The 25,008-nt window shown below is 45.1% G+C and overlaps 1 protein-coding gene across 6 annotated transcripts in view; it reads left to right on the top strand.

The window, feature by feature from the left end:
• Positions 1–25,008, top strand: part of LMBR1 (limb development membrane protein 1) — a 145,363-nt gene that overhangs the window by 73,484 nt on the left and 46,871 nt on the right. For 5 of the 6 annotated variants that reach the window (XM_088834787.1, XM_055421640.2, XM_055421641.2 and 2 more), the window contains 4 exons: positions 6,386–6,512; positions 7,006–7,074; positions 7,917–7,981; positions 13,094–13,166. In XM_088834787.1, the coding sequence (XP_088690913.1) occupies positions 6,386–6,512; positions 7,006–7,074; positions 7,917–7,981; positions 13,094–13,166 (334 nt within the window). The remainder of the gene's footprint in view (positions 1–6,385; positions 6,513–7,005; positions 7,075–7,916; positions 7,982–13,093; positions 13,167–25,008) is intronic. The other variant, XM_055421643.2, reaches the window with a different exon arrangement.

Below are 25,008 nucleotides of genomic sequence, written 5' to 3'. Positions count from 1 at the left end.
TCAGCGTATGCAAGAATGAAGTTGATAGGGGCCTTCCCCTGGGGGCGTCCTAGCCCCTGATTCTGACTCCTAATGGGAAAATGAGCAGTAGGCATAGTTTTTTGCTTATATGCTGTCCTGCTGGTGATTAATGGTAGCGATAAAAGCTCTCACAATGCTTTTCATTTCTTTGCAAACAGAACCACACACAAAAGTGTAAAAAACTCCATACTACATGCCACAAAGCCTGTACTCTTTAGGCTTTGCACTGTTTTAGTGTTCTAAAGAAAGGTAATGATAACAGTTGGTGTATTTTTGAGACATGAGCCAGTCGATGCTAAATGAACCAATGAAGTCTGATTATTTATAGTCCCTTCACCCTTTCTCTCTCTATTCCGATTTGTTGAAGGTGGAAAATCTGCCACATTGTGTTTAATGAACAGATTTGTTATGTTTTTCTGTTGGTTTTGCTAAAGCTCATAAATGTGATACTTAATTGATTTCAAATTGGGCTGATTTTGTCCCATTTAATCATGAAAAGGGAATAGAATTAACAAAAGGGAAACGATTACCCTCGCCTCGTAGTGGATCGGGCCAGCTTGGCAGTGACTTCTGACGACGTCAGTCGTTCTCAGTGTGCCATAGACAAGGGCAGTCACACTCTGTAATCCCGGCGACTTGCTCTGTGGCGGCCTCTTCTGTAATTCCTGATTTACTCTTTTTAAAACACTTAGACTAGTAACTGAGAATTAGAAAATTTCTTTTTATAAGTTGTTACTTTCAAAAGAAATGGTGATCAGTTTGAAATAAATTTTTGAAGAGTGCATGTGCTTTGACTGCAGAGGTTTATCTGGTTAAATGTTTCTTATTTGGCTGCTTAAGCATGTGGGTGTACATTTCAGATGTTTCTTCTTGATTTTATTCATATATTTATAATAGAAAAAGCATCCTCTTGGAATGGTACGGCTTGTTTCTTTTAAGAAAAACTTTCACATATAATTGTTAATCACAGAGAGATTTGTTCAGAGAATTTTATATCAAGGTTAAATTTAGGAAAATGGCCAGAAAGTCCTTGAGAGTACAGAGAGGACTCACCGTGAGGTTTTGTCAGAAGCAGAGTGTTAGCAGCCTCTCTGAGCGGTGTGGCAACCAGGAGCCATGTGCGGCTGTATAAGTCTAAGACAACTAGAGCTCAGTAAAATGAAGCACCAGCTCTTCAGTCACAGGAGCTGCGCTCTGTGATTCTGGCGCTCAGTGTGCACCTGCAGTCACTAGCCGTGCGATTGGACAGCGCGGAACAGCGCGTTCTGCGATCACAGAGAAAGCTGTGGGACAGTGCTGGTCTACACTAGTTAAGCATAAATGATTTGTGCGTGTTACTAATTACTTTGAGTACTATTTAAACAGCAGGAGGATGCGCATGGCCCAGCTTTAGGGCTGTACCTGTGCAGGACCTCAGGTGGAGAGGGCACTGAGCAGGCCTGACCTTCTTGTTTTCCGTCACATGAGTGCATCTGTTTCCCAGGCCAGCAGCTGTGAGTGTGTGTGCAGTGCTCAGATTTGCACTTTGAGATGACACACACTCCCATGGAGACAGGCCGCAGGCCAGGGAGCGACAGCAGTATGGATGCCGGACCCGGATGCAGCTCGGAGGCTGGGGTGTCATCCAGACAGACGCTGTGGCAATAGAAAGATGTGGATGAATTTGAGTCGTAATTACACGGAAGAATTGAAAGGACTTGGTGCTGGACTGGACTGGGGTCCAGGTGCGTGTGTGTGTTGGGGTGGGGTGGGGTGCAGCAGGAAGGAAGTGACACGGGAGAATCGAAAGGACTTTGTGCTGAACTGGACCGGGGTCCAGGTGTTTGTGTGTGTGTGTGTGTTGGGGAGGGGTGGAGTGGGGTGCAGCAGGAAGGAGGTGACGCGGATGTTTCTTGAGTGTCTGGCAAAAGCACCAAAGTGGATAATGGTGCCATTTATTGAGGTATGTGACACTGAGTAGGAGCAGGCTTAGGGGATAAAATGATGAGTTTGATTTTAGGGTTCAGTTGAAAGTTGCTGTGAGGTATCTAAGGTGAGGTGGTGATTAAGATTATGCACCTTGGCCTCTGGTGTGAATTGGACTAAAGGCATAAACTTGAGGGTTGTTGGCCACGTGAGGAGGCAAGATCGTCCAGGAGAGAAGGGAGCAGTCTGTCTGGGGGACCATCTTCACAAGAATGGACTGATGAGCCACAGGGGCTGGCACACAGGGATTGACAAGCCCCTCAGTAAATCTGCGCATGTTAGTGTTTGAGAAGCCCTGATAAAGCTTGAGAGGCTGAACACTGAGGATTGTGCCTTCAGAGATACTTTGCTTTACAGAATGAAAGACATAGGGATGGCGACAAACGAAGGACGAGGGGAAGGAGCTGCGGGGCCGTGCAGGCCACCAGCTGGGTCTCACTAAGGGCCAGGTCAGGTCAGCTGCAGTGGGAGGGTGCAGGGCGTGAGGCTAGGACCAAGGCCACGGAAGACATTACATGTCTCTGAGGGGATTAGTAGCCACAGATCAGCATGAAGATTGCCGGATGACATTGAAGTCCCACTTTGAAGGGTAGGATCAAAACTTTCTCTTGATTCTATAAATTTTTTGAGCATTGCTGTAGCTTCCAGGTGTAATTAAACTGGTCTGGTGGAAGTTAAAGGGGCCAGGAATACTAGAACATTATTGACACTGAATTATCACTAAAATGTGCTAGTTCACTATGGGGTTTAGCCCAGTGAAAGCAAGACTGGTTGCAGGGCTTGGGAGGCCCAGAGGAGGGGGGAGGATGAGGAGGAAGGCCCAGAGCTAGGTTAGAGGGTGGAGAGATCGCAGGAGATGAGGAGGTCCTGGACTGAGGCGGCAGCTGCCCCAGGTGAGGTCTCAGAGGTGGGCCCGAGAGTTGAGGGGGTCCAGTGAGATGCGTGGGCAGCCACAGAATGGAGACAGGATTCGGGGTGAGCTCCTCGGGTCCGCCAGTGGCCGGGCATGCGATCAGAAGCTCTGGTGAACTGGGTGCTCACGTAGCAAGGAAGGCAGTCTGGTTTCTTCCAGGTTGTACGTGGTAGACGGGAAAAGAGGAACGTGCAGGCGCTGAAAGGTGGTCTCCATTTAACTGAGAAGCACGAGTGACAGGTGAGCTCCCAGGTCTTGAGTACTGACAGCAGACTGTGCCCAGCACGCCACACACGTTCACTCATGTGGTCCTGATAGCCGCCCATGAGGTGGGGTGTCTTTAATAAACTCGTTATACAGGGGAGGAAACTGCGGCACAGCGGGGTTTAGGCACTTGGCCAAGGTCACACAGTGCGTCAGGATGGAGACAGGATTTGAGCCCAGTGGTCTGCTACTCTTGGTGGGGCTCTTAACAAGCCTGTTCTACGGTCTGTCTCATAAACCAAACTTGGATATTTTTAAAAAGTTATTCTTTCGGGTTCCAGACTCTTGGACATTTATTATTTTAAGAAAATATTGAAAATTAAAGACAACATTAGTCTGTTCTCCTATATCTTAAGTCATCCACATCCACTCTAAAAATTTTGGAAAATATGACAGGGCACCAAGCATACAAGAAGAGTCGTTCTCGGTAGCCGTGGTATGTGTAGGATGGTTCCTGTCAGCTGGCCTTGCAGGGCTTGCTCTTACACGGTCACAAGAAGACCCCTTCCTGCTCTACTCAGGGGAGAGGGAGCTGCCCCAGGCCAGGGATCAGCCCCTATGCTCCAGCTGTCGGGGCGGGGGCGGGGAGGCGGGTGTCTTGAGACATTATGGTAATTGCAAGGTGACAGGTTAGTTGGCCAGCTTCACAGACACTGGCTGTAGACCCAGACTCCTGGTCCGACGCAGGGGACTTCATCCCTCAGCCTGAGAGCGCAGCAGCCCGCTGCTCCTGCCAGTTCCCCAGGCTCTGGGCCCCGGGGGCGACGCGGTCCCCTGGAAGCTGTCCCCTCAGAGGGCTCGTGTCACAGCTGCGGAGCCCTGCACAGAGGGGGCCCTGCAGCAAACTGCCTGGCTTCTCATGCCATAAAGGAGGCGGACCTGCCTCTGCCACAGAGACACTGCCTCTGTCTTCCCAGGCCGTTCGCTGTGTAGATGTCCTTGCAAAGACAGTCCAGAATGAGAGTGCCCGCCTCTCTCGACGTGGGAGAGAACCACGGAGCATCGCCTTCCAACGCAGAGAAGCGGATTTGATGAAAAACAAACTGAATTGCTAAGAAACAGTTCTTACCAGGGGTTTCCCTGGTGGCTCAGTTGGTAAAAGAATCCACCTGCCAGATGCAGGAGATTCAAGAGACTCTAGTTTGATCCATGCAACCCACTCCAGTATTCTTGGCTGGGAAATCCCATGGACAGAGGAGCCTGGTGGGCTACATTCCCTGGGGTCGCAAAAGTTAGACACGACTTAGCGACTAAATTGCCACCAGTTCCTACCAAAATGTCAGAGGAAGCATGTAAGTCTTACTGGTGACTGGTTCCCCGAATTTATCATCACTGCAGCACTCACTGTACCTTAATGTTACATTATTGTAACTGCTGGCTACAGTAACTGTAGCATATTATTGTAGTAAAATGCCCTGTGTTTGGACATCTGGGCTCATAGTTCTGAGTGACACTGCTCTTTAGTCATGTATGATGACACCTCAGACCCGTGTTACGTGTTTTGTGAGCTCAGATGTTCTGTGGGCTAGTTGGTGGCTGGCAGGATTTGGGCTGCAGTCAGAGGCAGGAAGAGATGAAGCTGAGATTGTAATACATATGCTCCAGAGCCTGCTCTTTTTATCTTTTATTTATAGACTTTCCAGATCATATTTAAGGTGTAATTAAAAGATTCTTGCTTAGAAAGAGGAAGAGGGAAAAAAAAATCAGTGCTAAAAGGTAGTGGTCATGTTTTGGTATCCTAAATGGTTTGAAAGCTGTGAAGTGTTCTTCAGGAAAGTAGAAGTGTGTTTTTTAGTAGTCTGTTTTGCGACTGTTCTTGTCTCCTCTCACTTGAGTCATAGCTACTGTGAGAGCTGATGTGTTTCAGATGCAGGTTCTCATCACTTTGGTTCACCAGCCTCCCCTGCTCTGAGCATGTAAGGGGCACTGACTCTTAACTTCGAAGAAGAGAAGTGAAGTGAAAGTCACTCAGTCATGTCCGACTCTTTGCAACCCCATGGACTATACAGTCCATGGAATTCTCCAGGCCAGAATACTGGAGTGGGTAGGATTTCCCTTCTCCAGAGAATCTTCCCAACCCAGAGATTGAACTCAGGTCTCCCACATTGCAGGCGGATTCTTTGCCAGATATGTTTTAACCTACAAGGGGCCACCCTGTGGTAAGACAAGTCTGAGTCACCACTTCAGGCTGGGAATGCTTGGCAGTGGCTATAGGACATTTCCTTTCTTATTGAATTTGAAGAGCTGTGATTTAATTGCAACCTGTTTTTGTAAATCAGAAATTAGAAACTAACATTTAGAGCAAAATTGAAATAAGTCCATATTTTAGATTTTATATATAGCTCATATCTTTAGACTTTTTAATATGGAAGGAAATATTATGTGATTTGAGAAACATGGATATACTTATAATTTTATGTTAGATGTAAAATAGTGTATTACAGTATAAAATAACAAATGAATATTTGCATTTAAGCACAGATTCAGTCATCTGATAACTTTCTAAGACTATGAGAAAGTGTTTCTTTTGCCTAGTTCCCTAGGTTTCAAATTTAAGTTGGCCTCTTGTTTGGCCCTGAGGTCAGAATTTGTTTTATGTATTTAAAATTGTACACAATGATTCTTTATTATATTCCATCCTGGTGGATTTATTGAAAAATTCAATCTACTGTGGACAAAGGAGTGATGTTTAATTGATACAAATATTGATACCGTCCGTCCCCGTGGTTTCTGAGGCTGGGTCACCGTGAAGTCTTTCATCCGGTCGCTAGAGAGCGCTGGCGGCTGTGGGGAGCCAGCGGGATTCCTGCGTTCTCCAGTAGATGGTGCTTTGTGCTCTCACCAAATTGGGTGTTCACAGAACTGCTTGGCAGCATGCCTTAATTAGCCTCGTAATCCCTTGATTAGAATCACAAATAAAAATTCGTTAATCTACTCTCGTCGTGGAAAGTGTTAGGAAAGTAATTAATTGTTTAAAATGGCTCTGCAAAGTGATTTTTAAAGAAATTTTTGGGTACTTTCTTCAAAGCTTAATGGTGTTTTACATAATTTTCAAAAGAAAAGTCAGTCTGAACAATACAAACAGTAAGCAGTTAGTGTTTTTTGTCTTGCTGAGAAATATAAATTTCCTCCCCTTCCAAAGAATTTTTGTTTTCACATCGACAGAAGCCTAATTGTTCATGTGATAAAATAAAAAAAATAAATCCTTGTTGTATTTTTCAGGGAATCCGAGCCCGAATTTTAGAAACTCTGGTCATGCTCATCCTCCTGGCCTTACTTATTCTTGGGATCGTGTGGGTAGCCTCAGCACTCATTGACAATGACGCTGCCAGCATGGAATCTTTATATGGTGCGGATTGACTTGTTTAAACCAGTTTCTCTAAGGGAGACTACGGTTTGGAATATAATTACACATTCACTTTTTAAAACATTTTAATAATTCTTTGTATATTATTATGCAGTAATCCTTGTGTAGTTAATCCATATTGTTAATTTACAGAATTAAAAAATCTTTTGACATGTTTAAGGAAAGAAATGAATGTTTATGTGTTTCTTGTGTGTAGAATGAGCAAGCAGTTTTCAGACTTTTTTTTTCCCTTTGGTTAATTGGTTTCTGTTCTTAAAATTCCATGGAGGCTTATTTTCTCCCTCTAAACAGGTTTTGCAAAAGAGTTATTTCCTGTTCTTCTGTTTTAGATCTTTTTATTGTACAATTTAGAAATTACATGGTTTAGTAGACTGAAATAGGCAATTATGATGTTTACTATACATGAATCTATAGTCAGTCTGTGTCTTAATGCACAGTATTTTGGATGTACTAAAATATTTACATTTTTAAACAGATCTCTGGGAGTTCTACCTACCTTATTTATATTCCTGTATATCATTGATGGGATGCTTGTTACTTCTCTGTAAGTATTTTTCTGACATAATATTGATGGTAAAGCAGAGTTGTTCTCTGTTCTAGAAAATTATGGGCAAGTTTCCTGATGAGATTCTTTAACAGCTTGGAGATTTCTTTTTTAAAGTTAGCCCTTAACTTTTTTGGTATGTTCAAGATAGATTTTGATAAACTGAAACCTTGAAACAATAACATACCTTTGGTTTTCTCTAAAGAGAGCCTCTTTCACGGAGCTGGAGAGAGGAAGGGAGGGGGAGACAGAGTCAGACATGCCCCCCGACTCTCCCTGCCTGCCCCCGCCCCCGCCCCAGCCGCAGAACTCCCTTCTGTCTTTGAATAGTAATTGTCAAATTCTGGTTGATGAATCTGTGGTCTTTTTTTTCTTCACAATGTGTTTTGTTTTACTTAGAGCATCACATCATGTCTCAGCGATACCCTAAGCAGATAAGTGTAGGTAAAAGGACGTCAGTGTATTGCCATCACTGTCAGGTAGCCTTGTCTGGTACCCAGGTCAGTTAGTATTGACACTTGAAATGCAGCCTGTTTTCTGGTTGGTTTTCTTTGACTTCTTTGAAGTGAGAGCCCTTGTTGTTATTCAGCTGCTGGAGTCTGGCATCTCCTGCCCCTCCTTGGTCTTCCCAAGTCTCCCTTAAGTGCAAGGATGCCCACTGTTCGCGTGCCCGCCCCCAGTGCTGCTTTAGTGGTGACACTGAGGAGGCCTGTGACAGAATGCTGAGCAGACCTGGGTTTGAAGCAGGCGTTCTCTCATGGCAGCAGTCTCTGAGTCTGGCTTACTGTGGACCCGCGGTTCCTCTCCTAACTCTGAAGGAAGCTTCTCTCTCTGTTCTGCAGTGTGCACTCCAGTCGGCCTCTCCCGCATGTTCACGGTCATGGGGCAGCTGTTGGTGAAGCCAACAGTGAGTATGTCGTCGTACAGCGTCTTTTCTGTTAAATAAACACTTTCCCATGTGAACATCTCCCAGGTTCTAAACTGGCACTCAGAAACAGAGAATATTTTTATATATTGATGCCCCAATTGCTATTGTTTTGTTTTCATCTTTGGAAACCAAATTTGTTTTTGCTCTTAAAATGCAAAGTATAAAAGCACACAGGTAAAAATGCTTCTAACCGATTTGAAGACAAAGTGTACAGATATTTAGAGGTATTTTAAGTGTCCATTATCTTACATTTCATGGGGTTGCAAAGAGTTGGACACGACTGAGTGACTGAACTGAACTGGTCTTCTATCAAATAGTAACTCTTTTATGTTTCAAAGTTTACTATATATATTCTTTGAATTACAAAACAGTTATTTCCTGAAAATTTGTCCGCATATTATATCTTGATTAATTGAATTATACCTTCCCCTTTAATCTCAGAAATACTGTATATTCATTTTAAAATAATTTTCAGTTTATGGTAGTTTTGATGATTTGTTCCTAAGTTGCTTTGGCTTTTGGGCTTTCCCAGTGGCTCAGCGGTAAAGAATCTGCCTGCATTGCAAGAGACACAGGAGATGCAGGTTTGATCCCTGGGTTGGGAAGGTCCCCTGGAGGAGGGAATGGCAACCCACTCCAGTATTTTTGCCAGTAAAATCCCACGGACAGATGAGCCTGGTGAGCTACAGTCCATGGGGTCACAAAGAGTTGGCTATGACTGAAGTGACTCGACACACACATACATACTTTACTTTGGCTTCTAGCTATTTTATCAGGTATTTAACAATATGAAAATAATTCTTACCTGGATCTAGAGAGTTTGTCACTTCTATTATTTTCATGGATCATCATTGCCTACATGCTCCAGTCTAAACTACGCACATGTAAGAACGCCTTTCACACCTGTCTGCCCTGAGTTTACCTGCAGCCACCTCTCCCGCCGTGGCCTCCCCAGTGTCTGATTCCGGTCAGTCTCCCAGCTGATGTGCAGTTCCCAAGCATGCTGGATTCTCCCCCTTTCCCAGGCATGGCGAGGGCCTTTCTCTCGCCACTGCCTCCTACCTGCTTTGGCCACCTGGCAGCATCCTGGAGCCCTGGCTCTGACACCAGCTCTGAACCCTGCCTCACTTCTCTCAGCTGCGATAGTGAAGCTTCTCGTGCTGCATGTCTGTATTCCCCTTTGTCTGTATTTCACTAGTTGTACTTACTAAACTATCATGGTTATATGTTTTCTTCCCTATCAGGGTGATTCATCAAGGGAAAGAAGCAGAGAATACCATAGTAGACATTCTTTTAGGAAATGTTTGCTTAATTTTGAAAGTTTTTTTTTTAATGGCAATCTTCATATTTTTTAAAATAAAAATGGATGTTTTTACCTGGTATGTAAATATGCACACACTCAAATATAATACACATGCTCTTAAATCTTGAAATTTGCTTCCCTCTTAAAGAGGCTTTGTGACATGGCATTCATTTAGTTTCTTCCTGATTTCTCTGGGTGTTTTGTTTTGTTTTTTTTTGATCTCTTTCTCTGTGTCTACTTTATGCCCCCTAAAATAGGCAAATGTTTCTTCAAATTCTATCCTTGGGCTGATGGTGCTCTGCCCTGTTTTCCCGAGCGTTCCACCACTGCCACCTCACTTTTCAATGTCTGCATCTAGTGAGAAAAAGATAATGAATATAAACTGCAGTATATTTTAAATGCTATAATTGAATACCCCATGGAGTTGAAAACCCAACAGATAAAGAATCAAACTACTTATTTATCTCCCCTCCCCAAGCTTATTTTCTCCCAAACTTGTCAGTTATTAATAACATCTTCAGACTTTTCTTATTCCTAACATCTCATAATAATGGTTATTTATTTAGTAATTAAGTATTTGCTGTATGTGTGCCCTGAGTGCTTCATTTAATTTCATTTTTCATAACTTCATTTAACCCTGATGATAAGCCCGCAAGTTGGGTGGTGGTGTTCTCATTTTATGCTTGAATTATCTGCAGTTCAGGGAGATCAGTTAGCTTGTACTCGATCACAGATCTGAGAGGACGGGGCAGGGCTTGAGCCCAGAGGCTCTTCTCGGAGCCGGGGCTCTGGGCTGCTGCTTGTTCTACGTTAAGAAAGAGAGTTCGAGCCCTTCTGTTGCTGAGTATGCTTTGTACCTCCCCACCTGGGCGTTCTGCTTGTCACTTGCTCTGATCGGAATGCCTTTTCTCCTTTTGGTAAATGAAGCTACCAGTCACTATGCTACTACCATCAGAAACGTTTGTGAAGACTTTTTCCTTCCCACAGAGAAGCTGGGAATCTTTCTTCCTCCGAACTTTTGTAACATTTTAATTTAGCTTCATTTATGCCTTTGATTTCAGTTCTATAATTTTTTTGTTCATGTCTATCCTGAACATAGAATATAAGCTGTTTGAGGTCAAGGACTAAGTCCGATCCATATTTAGGTCCCCATCATCCCAGACTGGCTAAGAGCGCAGGCTTTGAAGGCAGCTAAATAGTATATTAAAAAGCAGAGACATTACTTTGCCAACCAAGGTCCGTCTAGTCAAGGCAATGGTTTTTCCCATGGTCATGTATGGATGTGAGAGTTGGACTGTGAAGAAAGCTGATCGCCGAAGAATCGATGCTTTTGAACTATGGTGTTGGAGAAGACTCCTGAGAGTCCCTTATACTGCAAGGAGATCCAACCAGTCCATTCTAAAGGAGATCAATCCTGGGTGTTCATTGGAGGGACTGATGCTAAAGCTGAAACTGCAATACTTTGGCCACCTCATGCGACGAGTTGACTCACTGGAAAAGACTCTGATGCTGGGAAAGGTTGGGGGCGGGAGGAGAAGGGGACGACGGAGAATGAGATGGCTGGATGGCATCACCGACTCTGTGGACATGAGTTTGAGTGTACTCCGGGAGTTGGTGATGGACAGGGAAGCCTGGCGTGCTGTGATTCATGGGGTCGCGGAGAGTCGGACACGACTGAGCGACTGGACTGAACTGAACTGAACTTTCCTTTGCCAGACCTTAGTTTGGTGGCGTGTTACAGGGTGGGGTGAGAGCAGGCTGTTTTTCTCAGGGTTGCTGTGGAGTGACGCAGCACGCCAGCCCTCATGCAGACAGCTGTGCTTCTCGTCGTCACTCACACCAGCGCGTCCATGTGGCGCGAGCCTTCAGTGGGCAGCTGCACAGCTAGAAGAAATCCTTCGTGTGTGGTGGTGTTCTTTAGTTGCTCAGTCATCTCTGACTCATTTGTGACCCCATGGACTGTAGCCCACCAGGCTCCTCTGTCCATAGGATTTTCCCTGTAAGATTGCCGGAGTGGGTTGCCATTTCCTTCTCCAAGGAGTCTTCCCAGCCTAGAGATTGAACCCAGGTCTTCTGTTTGGCAAGCAGATTCTTTTTGGCTGAGCCACCAGGGAAGGCCCCTTTCTATGTGTTTGACCTTGAGAAAAGTAAAAAGTGTCTTTTGTGGTCCAGACAGTAGGAAGTGGTGAGAACGTTGATGGAAAAGGAACTTTGTATCTCGGCCCACAGAGGCGTGGCCCGTGCTCTCCTCGCGTGGGAAATCTGCATTGGATGACTCAGCCCCGTTCACGGCCCCCACCTGGGGCTTCCATGGACCCACGAGTGTGTCCTGTCCTCAGCGAAGCCCTCCCTGGTCCCGTGCATGGCCTCCCCGGGGGCTCCCGTGGGCCCTTCTCCCTCCAGAGACTGGAGTGTCGGGGCCTTGGCTGCTGTGGGAGGGCCCCCTTTCTTCCCGTTCCTCCCGGGCTCACAAGATGGCCATCTCTTATAATTACTTGTTTCTTACTATATATTCTTATTTTATTTTGTTTTCAGCTCTTGGCCATCAATATTTGTTCAAATACTGGGAATTATTAGATTGCTTGATACTTGATAGGGATTGCATAATTGAAACTCCTTTTTCTGAAAATGTCTTATCAGGGTTCTGAAAGGATATATGTATTAATATATAGGATATCCATCCTTTTGTCCATCAACTCACAGTTTATTGTTTTGCTGAGAAATAAGTAGTTTGGAGTTGAAGGGCACAACATTAATAACAGCTCTGGGCTGCTTTCAGAGTTTTCCCAGAGCTAGGAAGATACTTAGGATTGGCTCAAGGAGGCAAGCTGTGATGAGTTCAGTTCCGTCGCTCAGTCGTGTCCGACTCCTTGCGACCCCATGGACTAGGGCACGCTAGGCTTCCCTGTCCGTCACCAACTCCCGGAGTTTACCCACACTCACGTCCATCGAGTCAGTGATGCCATCCCAATCATCTCATCTTCTGTCGTCCCCTTCCCCTCCCACCTCCAATTTTTCCCAGCAGCAGGGTATTTTCTAAGGAGTCAGTTGTTTTCATCAGGTGGCCAAAGTGATAATAAATTTCCCACCTGTGATGATGAAGTTTTTAGGTTTTATCAGCAATGAAGACAGTGCAGAGAATATCCCATCTAAATTGGCTGTTGCTTAGTGGGTTTTCTGGTGGTTGATTTTACTAGTGTTGTATGCTTTGGTAGTGAGTGTGTGTGTTCAGCAGTCTGTCTCTAGGGTTCGGTCTGTGGGGTGATTTTCATAATCCCAGTGTTTAATATTTTTGGACATCTTTCAGTATATGAAGGTGATGTACATGAAAAGTATGAATGGTAGCGATTTCATTTATGGATTTCTTGTTGTACACATTATGCAGGTTAATGTATTCATAGACGAGAAACCATTATTGGACTGGGTGATCTGCTCCTTCCAGCTCCAGAGAACTAGGTTGGGCATGAAGAGATTACTGCATTCAGCTTTTTGGATGTTTAGAATGCTTGCATTTGTGTGCCTTTGAGAGAGCTGCAGAGTTCTTTCATTCTTTAGACTGAAATAACCCAAATTTAGATGTATGTAGATTTTGTGAGAATCAGCTTTCAGTTCGCTTAGTTCTACACTAAGACTTTTTACTTAATTTGCAAATAGAATAGTTTGAACATTTTTATTTTAGATTCCTATTAATTTGAATGGTTGTCTAAATTGTAGGCCAAGTAGCCTAACTATTCTCATAAACACTGCTTTTGTAATGTATGATTTAATAATGTGGTCTTTACATTTAGATTCTTGAAGACCTGGATGAGCAGATTTATATCATTACCCTAGAGGAAGAAGCACTCCAGAGGCGACTTGGCGGTATGTGTTTGTTATATTGATTACGCGTCTAGACCAGAATACAACATTAGTTCGCCCTGAACAGACGGATCACTGAGGGGGAAGGACAGGCCCCTCAGCCCCTTGTGCCGCTGTCCGAGGCTGAGACTACGAGGAGCACGCGCTCCCAGGTGAGGGCCCATGTGCTGAGAGCAGCGGTGCGGGGTCAGGGCCCCCTCACGGAAGGCGCTGTGACCTGGCAGGGCCGGTTCAGCACCCAGACACTGGCCATTGAGGGGTGTCTGTCCTCCCCCAGATCCTCACGCACGACACGTGTCAGGACTTACAGTCACTGGCTTGTTGCAGGTTTGTCTTAGCGGCTGTAGCATCCCTTCCTTGTGTCTCTCCTGTTGAAATCTCTAATGTGTGGTAGAAAGCAGTGTTTCTTCTATAAGAAGGTGCCAAATTAGATTGCTGTACTCAGGAACTCTGTGTTCATTTGGGGATACTGTTCATTACCAACTGATAACCACATAAGCCTATCAAAGACTTTAAAATTTAAATTTTCATTACTGATCATTTTTGGCTTCAAATGATGAACCAGTAAAGAAAAGAGTAATGACAGTTTAGGAGAGAAATGAAATAGTAAAATTCTTTATTTTACTCAAATGATTTTCACCCTGCACTCTTTTCTCCTACAGAGTTTTCTTTTACATGTTGAAAACCTACCACCAAGATCAGAGTATTAATAGCTAACTATATTTAACAATCATAATTCAAGAGTAGGTATAAAATGGAAGGTTACTTTAACTATACAATATTGAGAAATGGGAAGAAAGATACCTGCTTTCTTCAGTTACAGATGGTGAATTTAAGTCATCAACCCCAAAATGTTGATATTAGACATTATTCTTAGATCAAAGAATTTCAGATTGTATCTATTCTAGAGAATTCTTATCAGTAATAATTATATACTTTGATACTGATAGCTTTTAGACTGGAACTATATGTATCTTTTATTCTTCTAATTTTATTAAAGCTATTTTAACATTTAAACCTATTTAACTTAAGAATTATAACTTTAATCAATACTGTCAGCTTTATAATATTTCATTAGAGTAGTTAATATTGTAATGAACTTGTCTTATTAAATAATCACGCCATTGTATACTAAATCTGCCTGGATCATTCAGAATCCATGTCTAGCTGCCCCCTGCAGTGTGGGGTTATGTCTCAGCTTATATACATACCATTTCTGTCTTAGAGATCAGGAGGCTCAGATCTAGGAAGGGTAAAATACGGTGCTTTGTGAGTTAAAGAATTTGAAATAAGGCTAATCAAAAGAAACCCCAAAACGTAGGCTTTTTCTCACTTTGTTCCTCAGCAGTGGAGGGAAAAAAATCTCTCCAGAATCTCTCTAGATCCTTAGCTCCTCATATAAAAAGTGGCTCCGTTACAGCTAAAGAAATTGAAGAGGAAACACCAGGAGTTTAAGGTAGTATACAGTGAGGCAAAGCCAAAATAAAACATCCCAGCTAACACAGTAATGGTATAGCTTGGAGGGGATTAAGAATGATATGATCTGTGACTTTCTGGCAGTCCTTTGCCTTGGATTACAAGGGACGCAGGTTCGATCCCTGGTCAGGGAACTAAGATCCCACCTGCCTTGGGGGCAAAAACCCCAAAGATAAAGCGAGCAATATTGTAACAAATTCAGTAAAGACTTAAAAAAAAAGGTGGTATGATTGCCAGTGCTAAGTGTACTTTTGTTTTCTGCCGTTTTGAGAGGCCACGCACTACTTCTGACTGTCAGTGGTCATTAAGAATCTTTCCAGTGAGACTGTGTGTTGGGATATGTTGGGATAAAGCCGTCGCGTTGCTCTTTGCTGCTGGTTAGCCCTGTGGACTGTTGAAGGTGGAACACAGAGGGTTCTGAAGCAAAATGGGCGTTTTGATTAATACAGATTCAGAATTATGAACTGCAGTAAGTATATTTGTCAGTTGTGCAGAGGGAAGAAAAGCCAAGATGGAACAAAACCCTATTTTGTAATTTGCTATTTAAGAAAATATAGGTCATAGGAGGTTAGTAGGGCTTTCCCGAAAGCTCAGTGCAATGCAGGAGACACAGAAGGTGTGGGTTTGATCCCTGGGTCGGGAAGATGCCCTGGAGGAGGAAATGGCAGCCCATTCCAATGTTCCTGCCTGAAAAATCCCATGGACAGGAGGGCCTGGTGGGTGACAGTCCAAAGGGTTGCAGAGTCAGACGTGACTGAACTCACATTTACTACTAGGAGGCTAGTAATGTCTGTCATCCCATGGAATATATTTAATATAGTATCTGTCACATATATTTTGTTGTAATAGCTATTGTATATTTTAAATTATTTTTAAAAAGTGAAGTTTAAGTTTTTACTCTGGGCTATTAAAAAGAATTTCAGGATAGAGTAACAGATTTTAGAAACTACAGCTTACAGTGGTGGTCCACCCCGGAACTTGTGGTGGTGTTTGCTGAGGGCACGCTGGCTGTGCTTCTTGGTGCGCACGGGCTGTGGCGGGCGCCGTGTGCAGCTTGGGGACGTCTGCATGCTCTGCTCTGATCCCAGCTTCACATGATATTCGATATCAAAAGGGACTGAACTGTGGGAATCACACTATTTGGTTCTGGAAGATGAGATGACTTTTTGTGGTAGTCATTATATGCCTGAGCTCGGTTTCCATGCTGGTGTTTAAGTTACTAGCACAGCTTCTTGATGCACTGCCTGCCTATGACTTCTCCACTGCTCCTCGTTGACACTTGATGGTGCTAGAGGTTTTGTGCTTGTTAATAGTGTTATTTCCTAAAAGACAGTAACAAAGTAAAGCTAACTGGCACACTCTTACAGAGAAGCCGTCCTGCTACCAGCCTGCCCCACTCTCTCCCTTTTCTGTTCACCACGCTTCTTTCCCTAAGCACCAGACGTCGCGCAGGTGAATTTAGACCCCGAGGCTTGAGATCGTGGGCTGGTTAAGAAGAAGAGGAAGAGGCGCGGTGAGCCTGCGTGGAGCCTGCGTCCAGTGCTGAGGGGTCTGACCGGAAGTTGTGTGTGTTTCTGCAGCGGGAGGGAGCCCGTGCAGCCCCGCACCGGAGTGGGCAGGAGTGAGGGTGCCTTCTGCCCTTGGCCTCTTTCTGGTCCGGCCGAGGAGCCCGGGGCCGTCCTGTGGTCTCAGACTCTGGTCCGCATGTCTCCTTGGGGCCGTTTCTGCCCCCGGGTTCCCACTGTCCCCTCCCCCGGGACACCCTGCGCCCGCTCTGGGGCGGAGCGCAGACTCGCGGCAGGACCGTCGCGCTCGGCCTTCCCTCTGTCCTGAAGACTCGGCTCCCCGCAGGGTCCTGCTCGCTGCACGCCCGCCGGCACTCCTGCCGGGACTCCTCCTGGAGCCTGCCTGGGCTGCCCTTGCTGTGTCAGACGCTGAATCCGTGTCTGCAGACCCTGACCTGACTGACCGCGTCTCCTCTCTCCAGCCACCCTCCGCTCCCTGCTGGAGGACGCGGCGCTGTCTGCTCTTTCACGGGCGTTCTCTCCGCCGCACCGGCCAGTCCTCGGTGGTTCTGGCGCCCCACTCCTGGGAAGCCCCTGGAGCCCTGTCTTCTAATCCCCACTCTGCTGCTTACTGCCGCCTTGAGAGCGCGGGCCTCGTCGTGCGCACGCGCTCAGGCGCTGGCGTGGCCTCAGCACCTGCCGCCCAGGTCTGGCTTTTCCAGCTCACTTCCCGCAGCCACTCAGTGCTGACACTTTTCACACGTGCCGTGTGTTTACCCTCCTGACTTCTCACCACCGCCGCGTGCTCCCGCATTCCCTTCGTCCCCAGGCTTTGCCAGTTACGCTGGTGCCAGGCGGTCGGCACGGCCGGTGCCTCCTGCGCACTCTCAGGCCCCTTCGGGCTCAGTGTTGTGCCCACGCCCGGCGAGGCCGCGCCTCGGTCCAGCCCGCTCTGCGCGCCCTCTGCCCTCACGGCCGCTCACCGCTGACTGTGGCCGCCCGACCTTTCTCTTCCCGTCTGACCAGATAGTCTCTGGACGACCACTCGTGTCTTGTCTTCTCTCTGACCTTCACTGTCACTCTCAGCTGGTGCTTTGCTTCCTGTTTTGTCAAGAAAACAGAAGCTCTTGTGTCGGAACTCTGGCCCCTCGCCCGGGTTTGCCTGCGCGCTTCCTCTTCTGCGTACGCTGTGCCTGGCCGTCCCGCCGCTGGACCGAGGCTATGGTTGGCCCTCCCGGGTGCAGCGGACCGCGTCCCTTCTCCCTGACTGCAGGACGGAGCTCCGGCCGGGTCACCGCCTCTCTCACGGGATCAGCCGGCTCACTTCCATCAGCATAGGGAAGTACTATGATTTTTCTCAACAGAAGGAAAGAACAAGTAAAAGAGTAAGCAAAGGAAGTACCCACAAAAACCCAATCAGTTGATCTAAGAAAGAAGTGGAGAATTTTAATCGAGCCTGATTGAGGATTATAACTTGGGAACAGTCTCTCAGAAAGCTCCTTCCCTTCTGTTAGAGGTCAAAGCACAGTTGTGTGAGTTTTTGAGCCAGGGGGTATGTTAATGACATGTTATGAGCAGTTTATATATATAGCCTTGCTCAAAGGTGAGGCTTTGAGCTCACTCCCGCCTCCGCGGCTGCCAAAGTGCTGGTGCCATGTTGGCCGTGACCCGTAGTCCTCATCCTAGCTCTCCTTTCTCCTGGGAATGCTGTGACTCCACTCGGTTTTCTGTTCCGTACATGTTCCTTGCCCTCCCGCTTGACGGGCTGCGGCTCCTCAGCTTGCGTTGCTGGTTTTCCCCGTCCCCCCTCCCTCCCGTGGGCTGTCCTGTACCTTGGTCCTGGCGCCCCCCTCTGTTTGCCACCCTCCCCGCTGGCCCTCCGGCGCCATGGCTGCTGGCCCCCAGCTCTGTAGAGCCGGGTGTCTGGTGCACACCCCACTGGGCTGTCCACTTGGCGTCCTGAACACATCTTGTCCAGAGTCAGCTCATTTGGCCCCTGTTCACACGGAGCCGTCCCTGCAGGTGGCAGACCCAATCTTCCAGGTGCCCAGGCGAATTTCTGGGCGGCTCTTCATTCTTGTGTGGATTCCTTTGCAAAGTTCTCGCCTCTGGCTTCAAAGCCTGTCCGGCATCTGACCGTGCGTTACCCCTTGCCCTGCTGCCTCCCTGGTTTGAGCGATGGCCAGTCACCGCTGGCTGAGCTGGCGCAGACCCCCGTCGGCTCCCTGCGCCCATCCTCGGCCTGCGAGGCAGGAGAGCACTGAGGGTCAGCCCTCCCTCACTTGCGGGCTCCCGGCTGCCCCCAGCTCCTGTAGGCGCCTTGCTGCCCCTGCCGCACAGGGCCTGTCCTGCCTCTGCCTCTCAGCTCTCTGCCTGCTGGGCCCCTTCCCCATGGGCCTTCCCAAGGGTGATCCGCGCGGCCAGTGCTGCCAGGCCGCCTCCCCGGCACTTCTTTCCCTCCCTTCCTTGTTTGCACAGCACTTTCTGGTCACTGATGTGCTGTTCATTTCTCACACTGCCCTTCTCCATGCCTGGAACAGGAACTCAGCAGTCGGGGTGTATGCTGGTTTTCGTCCTGGTCCTCTGATCCCACCAGGCACGTGTGGGTTGGGAGTCAGTGGACAGATGAAAAGCTCGCACGGTAGTTTGTCGTTTTCCCACAGATGTGAAGAGTGAAGGCGTGAAACTTGGTGATATCATAAAAACCACCGCACGGAACAGTGTTTTGGAAAGCCCATTATCAAGACCTCTGGAGACAAGCCAGGATGGAGGAGCTGGAGACTGTGTGTTTGGTGTTAGTGAAGGAAGAGAAATAAAGTGATTTTCCTTCTATTGTTAAGCCATGAAATTGAAGCAGTCACAACCCATTTCTACTCCAGGACCCCTGAAGAGTAGCCCAACAGAAAGTCCCATTACATTAATCTTGGTAGAAAATCTTTTGTAATTCCTTCCCAGGATTAAGATACATATACATTAGTCTGTTTAAATGTTTAAGTCACGCAGCAGTGTTAATTGAAATAATTAGCTTTCGTGTGTATAGCCTATGGGTGTGCTGGATAACTTCAGAAGTACCTAATGAACAGGAACTATTTTTTGTTGTTTAAGTTCAAAACCTTCACAGTTCTTTTAATGTGATTTATTTAAAAATATTATAGCCTTTGAACTTAATGATTCAATTCCATTTTTTATGTACTATTTTCATCTTCATGATAAAAAGTTAGTATATCACCTTTGGTTGCAATTACTTTCCTGCTTCATTCTCATCTTTTTAAAAGTTTTTTCCATTGAGGTTTGTACTAATTCTTTATTCTTAAGAGCACAGCACATGTACTGATTTCATTTTTGCTGTATCTTTGTATCATTTTTGCTTTACTTTGAAAAGTAAAAGATTGAAAAAAACTCCCACACATGCTAATTTTTTGTGGAACTCAGTAACCTGTAGTCCTAGAATCTTTTTTTTTTATCCCTCAGCCAAGTTTCCCAGGCAGTCTGTGCTTGCTCAGAGTGGTGGTGTCCTGTCAGAGGCTTTCCCGTCACCGCGAGAAGCGTGGTTGGCTGTGTGGTGTCTTCCACAGGCCACCCTCAGTGGTGTGAGGGCGCGCTGGGTTTCAGCTCACGTCCTCGGCGTTGTTTTCATCTTGACTCCCCTCAGCATTCTTCTGTGGTCTTGCAGTGGTTATTCTGTTGGTTATACCACTGAGGTAAGAGTAACTCAGATTTTACCAGACTCGGAATAGCAGACAGTCTGAAGTTGATCAGATGCTGACTTTCATCAAGAACATACATAGCAAAGATGGTTGACACTGAATGACCCCTCTGGGGGCAATACTGTGATAGCGGACAGGATTTAGTGATATCCTGACTGTATGAACTAACAGAAAAGAATATTAATTCTACTGGCAGTACTAATTAAATGGTTTCTTTTAGTAAGACACCGACATTTGGGTCCAAGGGTCTGAAACTGTAGGAGACATCTTGTTACAATTTATTCAGCTTCTTGGGCCATAGAATCACTTCCATGACAATAAAATATGGCCCAAATAGTGAGATGAAGAAGGGATGAAATGAGGTGACTGGAGAGACACAGTGCCAGTAGATGGAGAATGCTTTGGAATAAGTCAGGAGTCAAGTACCGTGTATTCTCTGAAACCGAGAGAGAGATTGCTCTGTGGAGATGATCCAGATTTGTTAGCAGGACATGAGTTTAATGCACATGAGCTGCTTGTGTAACCACACCCAGGTTATGATGGTGTTCCCAAGAGTAACGTGTAAAGTAATCTTAACACCTTATCTGGCTTAAGGTGTGCCACTGCCTTGTAGCTCAAGTAGGAAACAAAAGGGCCAAACCTTCCATTGGACACAGTTTCATATAAAGTTCCTAAAGTTGTTTAATATTCTGCATATTGCCTGTGATCATTTTATAATGAAAGTATTTTGCATTTTCAAAATTGTGTTGGATATAAAAAAATCTCATATTACTTGGTTCAGTAACTAGCCATATTTTTGTGCATATGTCAGAAGTAAACAAACTATTTTAGCAAATGTTAGCATTGCAAATGGGAGAGAAGTGGAAGTAGAGTTTCTGAGTGTGTGACTTGCCTGTCTCCTCTGCAGGTGGTAACAGTGTTTGTTCATGCCCAAGTAGGTGTTTTAGAGATTGCATGTCCAGGCTTCGGTTTTCAAAAGCTTTGTGGGGTCTGTCTAATCACCAGTGGCTTTATGCTGTATAGTAATTGGTGTTTGCTTAGGGGATGGAGACTGTTCATTCTATGAATTATTAGGAGTCTTGGGTTTTAACAACAAACTCGTTTGTCTAAGTGACTGGGAATAATGAAAAGTATTTGAGTGACCTCACATTCTTGGTGACAGAGATAACTTTGGTCAAGTACTAAATATAATCAAAATTTTAAAGACTCTCTTAGATAATAGATTTTATAACTAGCTTTCTTTTGTCTATACACTAAATTTAAAAGTTAAATGAAACAATAATGTATATACTAGAGGCATCTATTTTCAAGTAGTAATCATTAGAGACCAAGTTTAGGACCCTGGATTATTTAGGGTACTGATTTATTTAGGGAGATTGTTTTATTGCTTCATATTCTTTCAATTATTTACATAATCATTTAGAGATTTATATTGGTGTTTTAGAAATGCAGTGTTATATATTGTATAGTAAATAGTGTCTGTCCTTTAATATATGAATACATGTCGATTAAGGCTCTCTTACATATTAAGAAAAGGTGGACAGCTTAATTGTTGAAGTGCTGGACTTTGGGAAATTCTGTTATCTTGGGAGCAAAATATTTTCAATGCCACACTAGTTTTTCAGCTTAAGAATAAAGCTGGGAAAAGTTGCCTTCAGCTATTACTTTTCCTGAATCCAAAGAGACGGGTGGGGCAGGATCAAAAATACCCATTTGATCAAAGTTATTGGCTCTGAAGGTATTCTTACCTGTGTAAGAAAGATGAAAGGTGTTGTTTTTATTGCATGCTAGTAACAGTGTAATTTTGAACTAATTGGTGGTGAACTGCCAATCACCTAGGGGGAATGCAAATAGACACTCTTACAATCTCCTTTGAGGCAGTGAAATCTTATGTTGAGTCTGGAAGGAAAACAGAATAATACCGTTAAATTGACCTTAAATGAGCTGCTTTGTGGTTTTCTTGGAGAATCCCTTTTTATTTTTCATGACTAGTCCAAACAGGTTTTGTCTACCAATTTGACTTATTGACTAGACAATGCTGACATTGAACATTTTAGATTCATTTTGAAATAAATTAATGATAATACAGTTCTTTAGGATATTTTGATGATTTTGTTGGTATAACTTAAATTTGAATAACATTCCAGTACTTGTTTGCAGTGTGTCATGATTCCTTACAAGAGCCATCATTTCCTTTTCTACTGGAATATTATGCCTAAACAAGCTTACTTTTCTCATGTAGGTAATGAGATATACACTAAAAGGTGGTGATGTCTTTGAAAATTGCGTTATTCCAGATGAAAATCTAGTCATTTAGTAAAACCATAATTTCTTTAAAGGACAATAAGAATATATTCTTGATTTTAGTGCACAGGTCACTCAGTGTTTATTAACTATCTATTGTGTGGCTAGCATTGTGTCATCAAAAAAAAAAATAAAAACAGTGTTACAGAAACATCACTTTAGCTATTTTCCTTTGAAAACTTTGATTGGCCTGGACATCTGTACTGAGCTTTTTAGGTATCACACCCACAAAGTAGGCATTTATGTCTTTTAATTTTACATTAAAAGCAGGAATACTATCTACTCTGATTCCCTTTCAAAATTCTGAATAGTCATCAGATTATTATTTCTGGCAGTGAACTGGTTACTGGAATTATGCTTTTCTTTACAAGCATAGGGGATGAAACATAGTTTGGGATTATATTTGTAATTTATTAGGTGTAGAAGTTAAATGAGCATTAGCTACAGTTACATACCATATAATTTATAAAGAAATGGAATGAAAAGTAAAATATTCTTACCTCTAAGACTGTTAAATTCAAAGATACTTGAAAATCTTATAATGCTATGCCGTCTTACTATAAATCTCTTTGTCATACAGAAGTATCCATTGATTCTGTAACTTAAGTGTCTTTCTTTTGCTTTGGCTGCGAGAAACTCTGAATTTGTAGTAGCAGTGTAGTAGTTTGGGGGCTCACTACCTGAATACCTCTGAACTATCTTTATCCCCGTTCTCTAATCAACTATATATTGGGAAGCAAAAAAACTCATGAGTTCTGGAAACAGTGTGTAATGTTTTAGTGCTTTCAAGACCTCAGGCTCTGCAAGGGGAGAGTATTGGATCTCTTTCTCTTTAGTGGCGGGCAGTAGTGAGAACGGGAGTGCAGAGGGGACAGCCCTCCCTTCCCTAGAAACCCAGGGAAAACTGGAGCGTTCTGGTTCCACGGGGGGCTTAGTGCGCCCTGCTGCCTTGGCCTGAACCCTCTCTTGAGTCTCTTCCTTTAAGAAAGGAGTGCTGTTTGTACCCTGAGAGACGCCAGAACACTGAGTCTTCTTCCTCCCGAGTCCGTATTTCTGGCAGGTTCATCCCTAGTCCCCAAGAACACCAGTTACTGGCCCTGTAGATGTCTGTCACTGTTTGAGGGCCAGTGTGCCCGGAGAGGGTTGAGGGAGCAAGAACAGCAGATCCAGATGTGGTGTTTGCTCAGGGCTGAGGGTGAGGGCCAAGGTGAGCATCTAAAGACTGTGCTCTGATTGAAGTCAGCTGTTGGGAGAGAGGAAGGGGAGTTCCTACTCAGCCCCCCAAAGTAGTACAGGTTATCGAAGAGATATCACTAGAGCAGAAAAAAGACTGCCTAGAATGTGGGGACAAGTTCTCAAATTTAGTAGACGAGAGATGATAGAACAGAGTCTCGCGGAAGCGTCCAAGTCCTCGCCTCCAGAGCCTGTGCACGCGTCCCCTTACATGGGGACAGGGACTGCGCATTGTGCTTTGGTGAGGGGGTTGGGATTACCCTGGGTGGTCTGGTGGGCAGGCACAGTGTCATCACAGCAGCGTGAGGAGTGAGCGATGAGGCAGGCGGCCACCGAAGGGGACGTGGCGCAGAAGCAGAGGGTGGAGTGACCCGAGGAAAGGCCCCCCCCCACCCCCCACCCCCGCCCAGGAGTGCTGGCGGTCTCCAGAAGCCGGTTCTCCCTGGAGTCTGCAGAGGGCGCAGTCCTGCCCTGCCTCCGGGTTAGACTCTTGACCTTCAGAACAGAAGGCAAGACATCCGTGCTGCTCTGAGTCACTGAGTTTATGGTAGATTGTTACAGCAGCAGTGGAAAAATGATACAGCCCTTCTGAAAACTGAATCAGTCATCTGGTCGAATCAAGTGAGAGAAATGAAAGTACAGAGAGAAGGACATCAGGGATGAGATAGTAGACGTGGGCCACAGAGCTCGTGCACCTGGTCTAAGTCAAGGCCGTGGTTTTCCCGTGGTCGTGTGTGGATGTGAGAGCTGGACTGTGAAGAAAGCTGATCGCCCAAGAATCGATGCTTTTGAACTGTGGTGCTGGAGAAGACTCTTGAGAGTCCCTTGGACTGCAAGGAGATCCAACCAGTCCATTCTAGAGGAGATCAGTCCTGGGTATTCATTGGAAGGACTGATGCTAAAGCTGAAACTGCAATACTTTGGCCACCTCATGCGACGAGTTGACTCACTGGCAAAGACTCTGATGCTGGGAAAGGTTGGGGGCAGGAGGAGAAGGGGACGACAGAGAATGAGATGGCTGGATGGCATCACCGACTCTGTGGACATGAGTTTGAGTGAACTCCAGGAGTGGGTGATGGACAGGGAGGCCTGGCGTGCTGTGATTCATGGGGTCACGGAGAGTCGGACACGACTGAGTGACTGAACCGAACTGAACTGAAGTAATATCTAGAGGGAGAAAAAAGAACAACTAGGGAAAAAAGTAAATAAATAATAGAAGAAATAGTCAGTGAGCTGAGGAAAGAGTTGAGTGTACATTAAAAAGGTTGCAGAGTGCTAGGTAAGATTATTAGCAAGAAATTGAAGAGATCCAGTTATCCTATTAGATTCATACATTCTAAGAATAATGATAATGATAATAAAAAAAGGGTTACTGGCTTTCACATAGAAGAGTCACATTACAAAGGAGAGACAGAAGAATTAAACTTACCATTTATCACCTGTTAAGAATTATTGAGTACTCTGGAGTCCTAAGGGTGCAGGGAAGATAGCAACTAAAAATTCATGCGTCTCTAAAGATGCCATGTTCCGATTAGGACAGAAAAAGGCATTCATTTATTTATTCATTTTGGAGTGGCATGTTTAGTGACTAGGCACTATTCTAGTCATTAAGGATATGGT

This window comes from Moschus berezovskii, chromosome 3 (genome assembly GCF_049115385.1).
Source record: "Moschus berezovskii isolate FMDL1 chromosome 3, NW_MosBer_1.0, whole genome shotgun sequence".
NCBI classification, from domain to species: Eukaryota; Metazoa; Chordata; class Mammalia; order Artiodactyla; family Moschidae; genus Moschus; species Moschus berezovskii.
The sequence above is the reverse complement of the archived record's forward strand: the minus strand, read 5'-3'. Positions and strand labels throughout refer to the sequence as shown.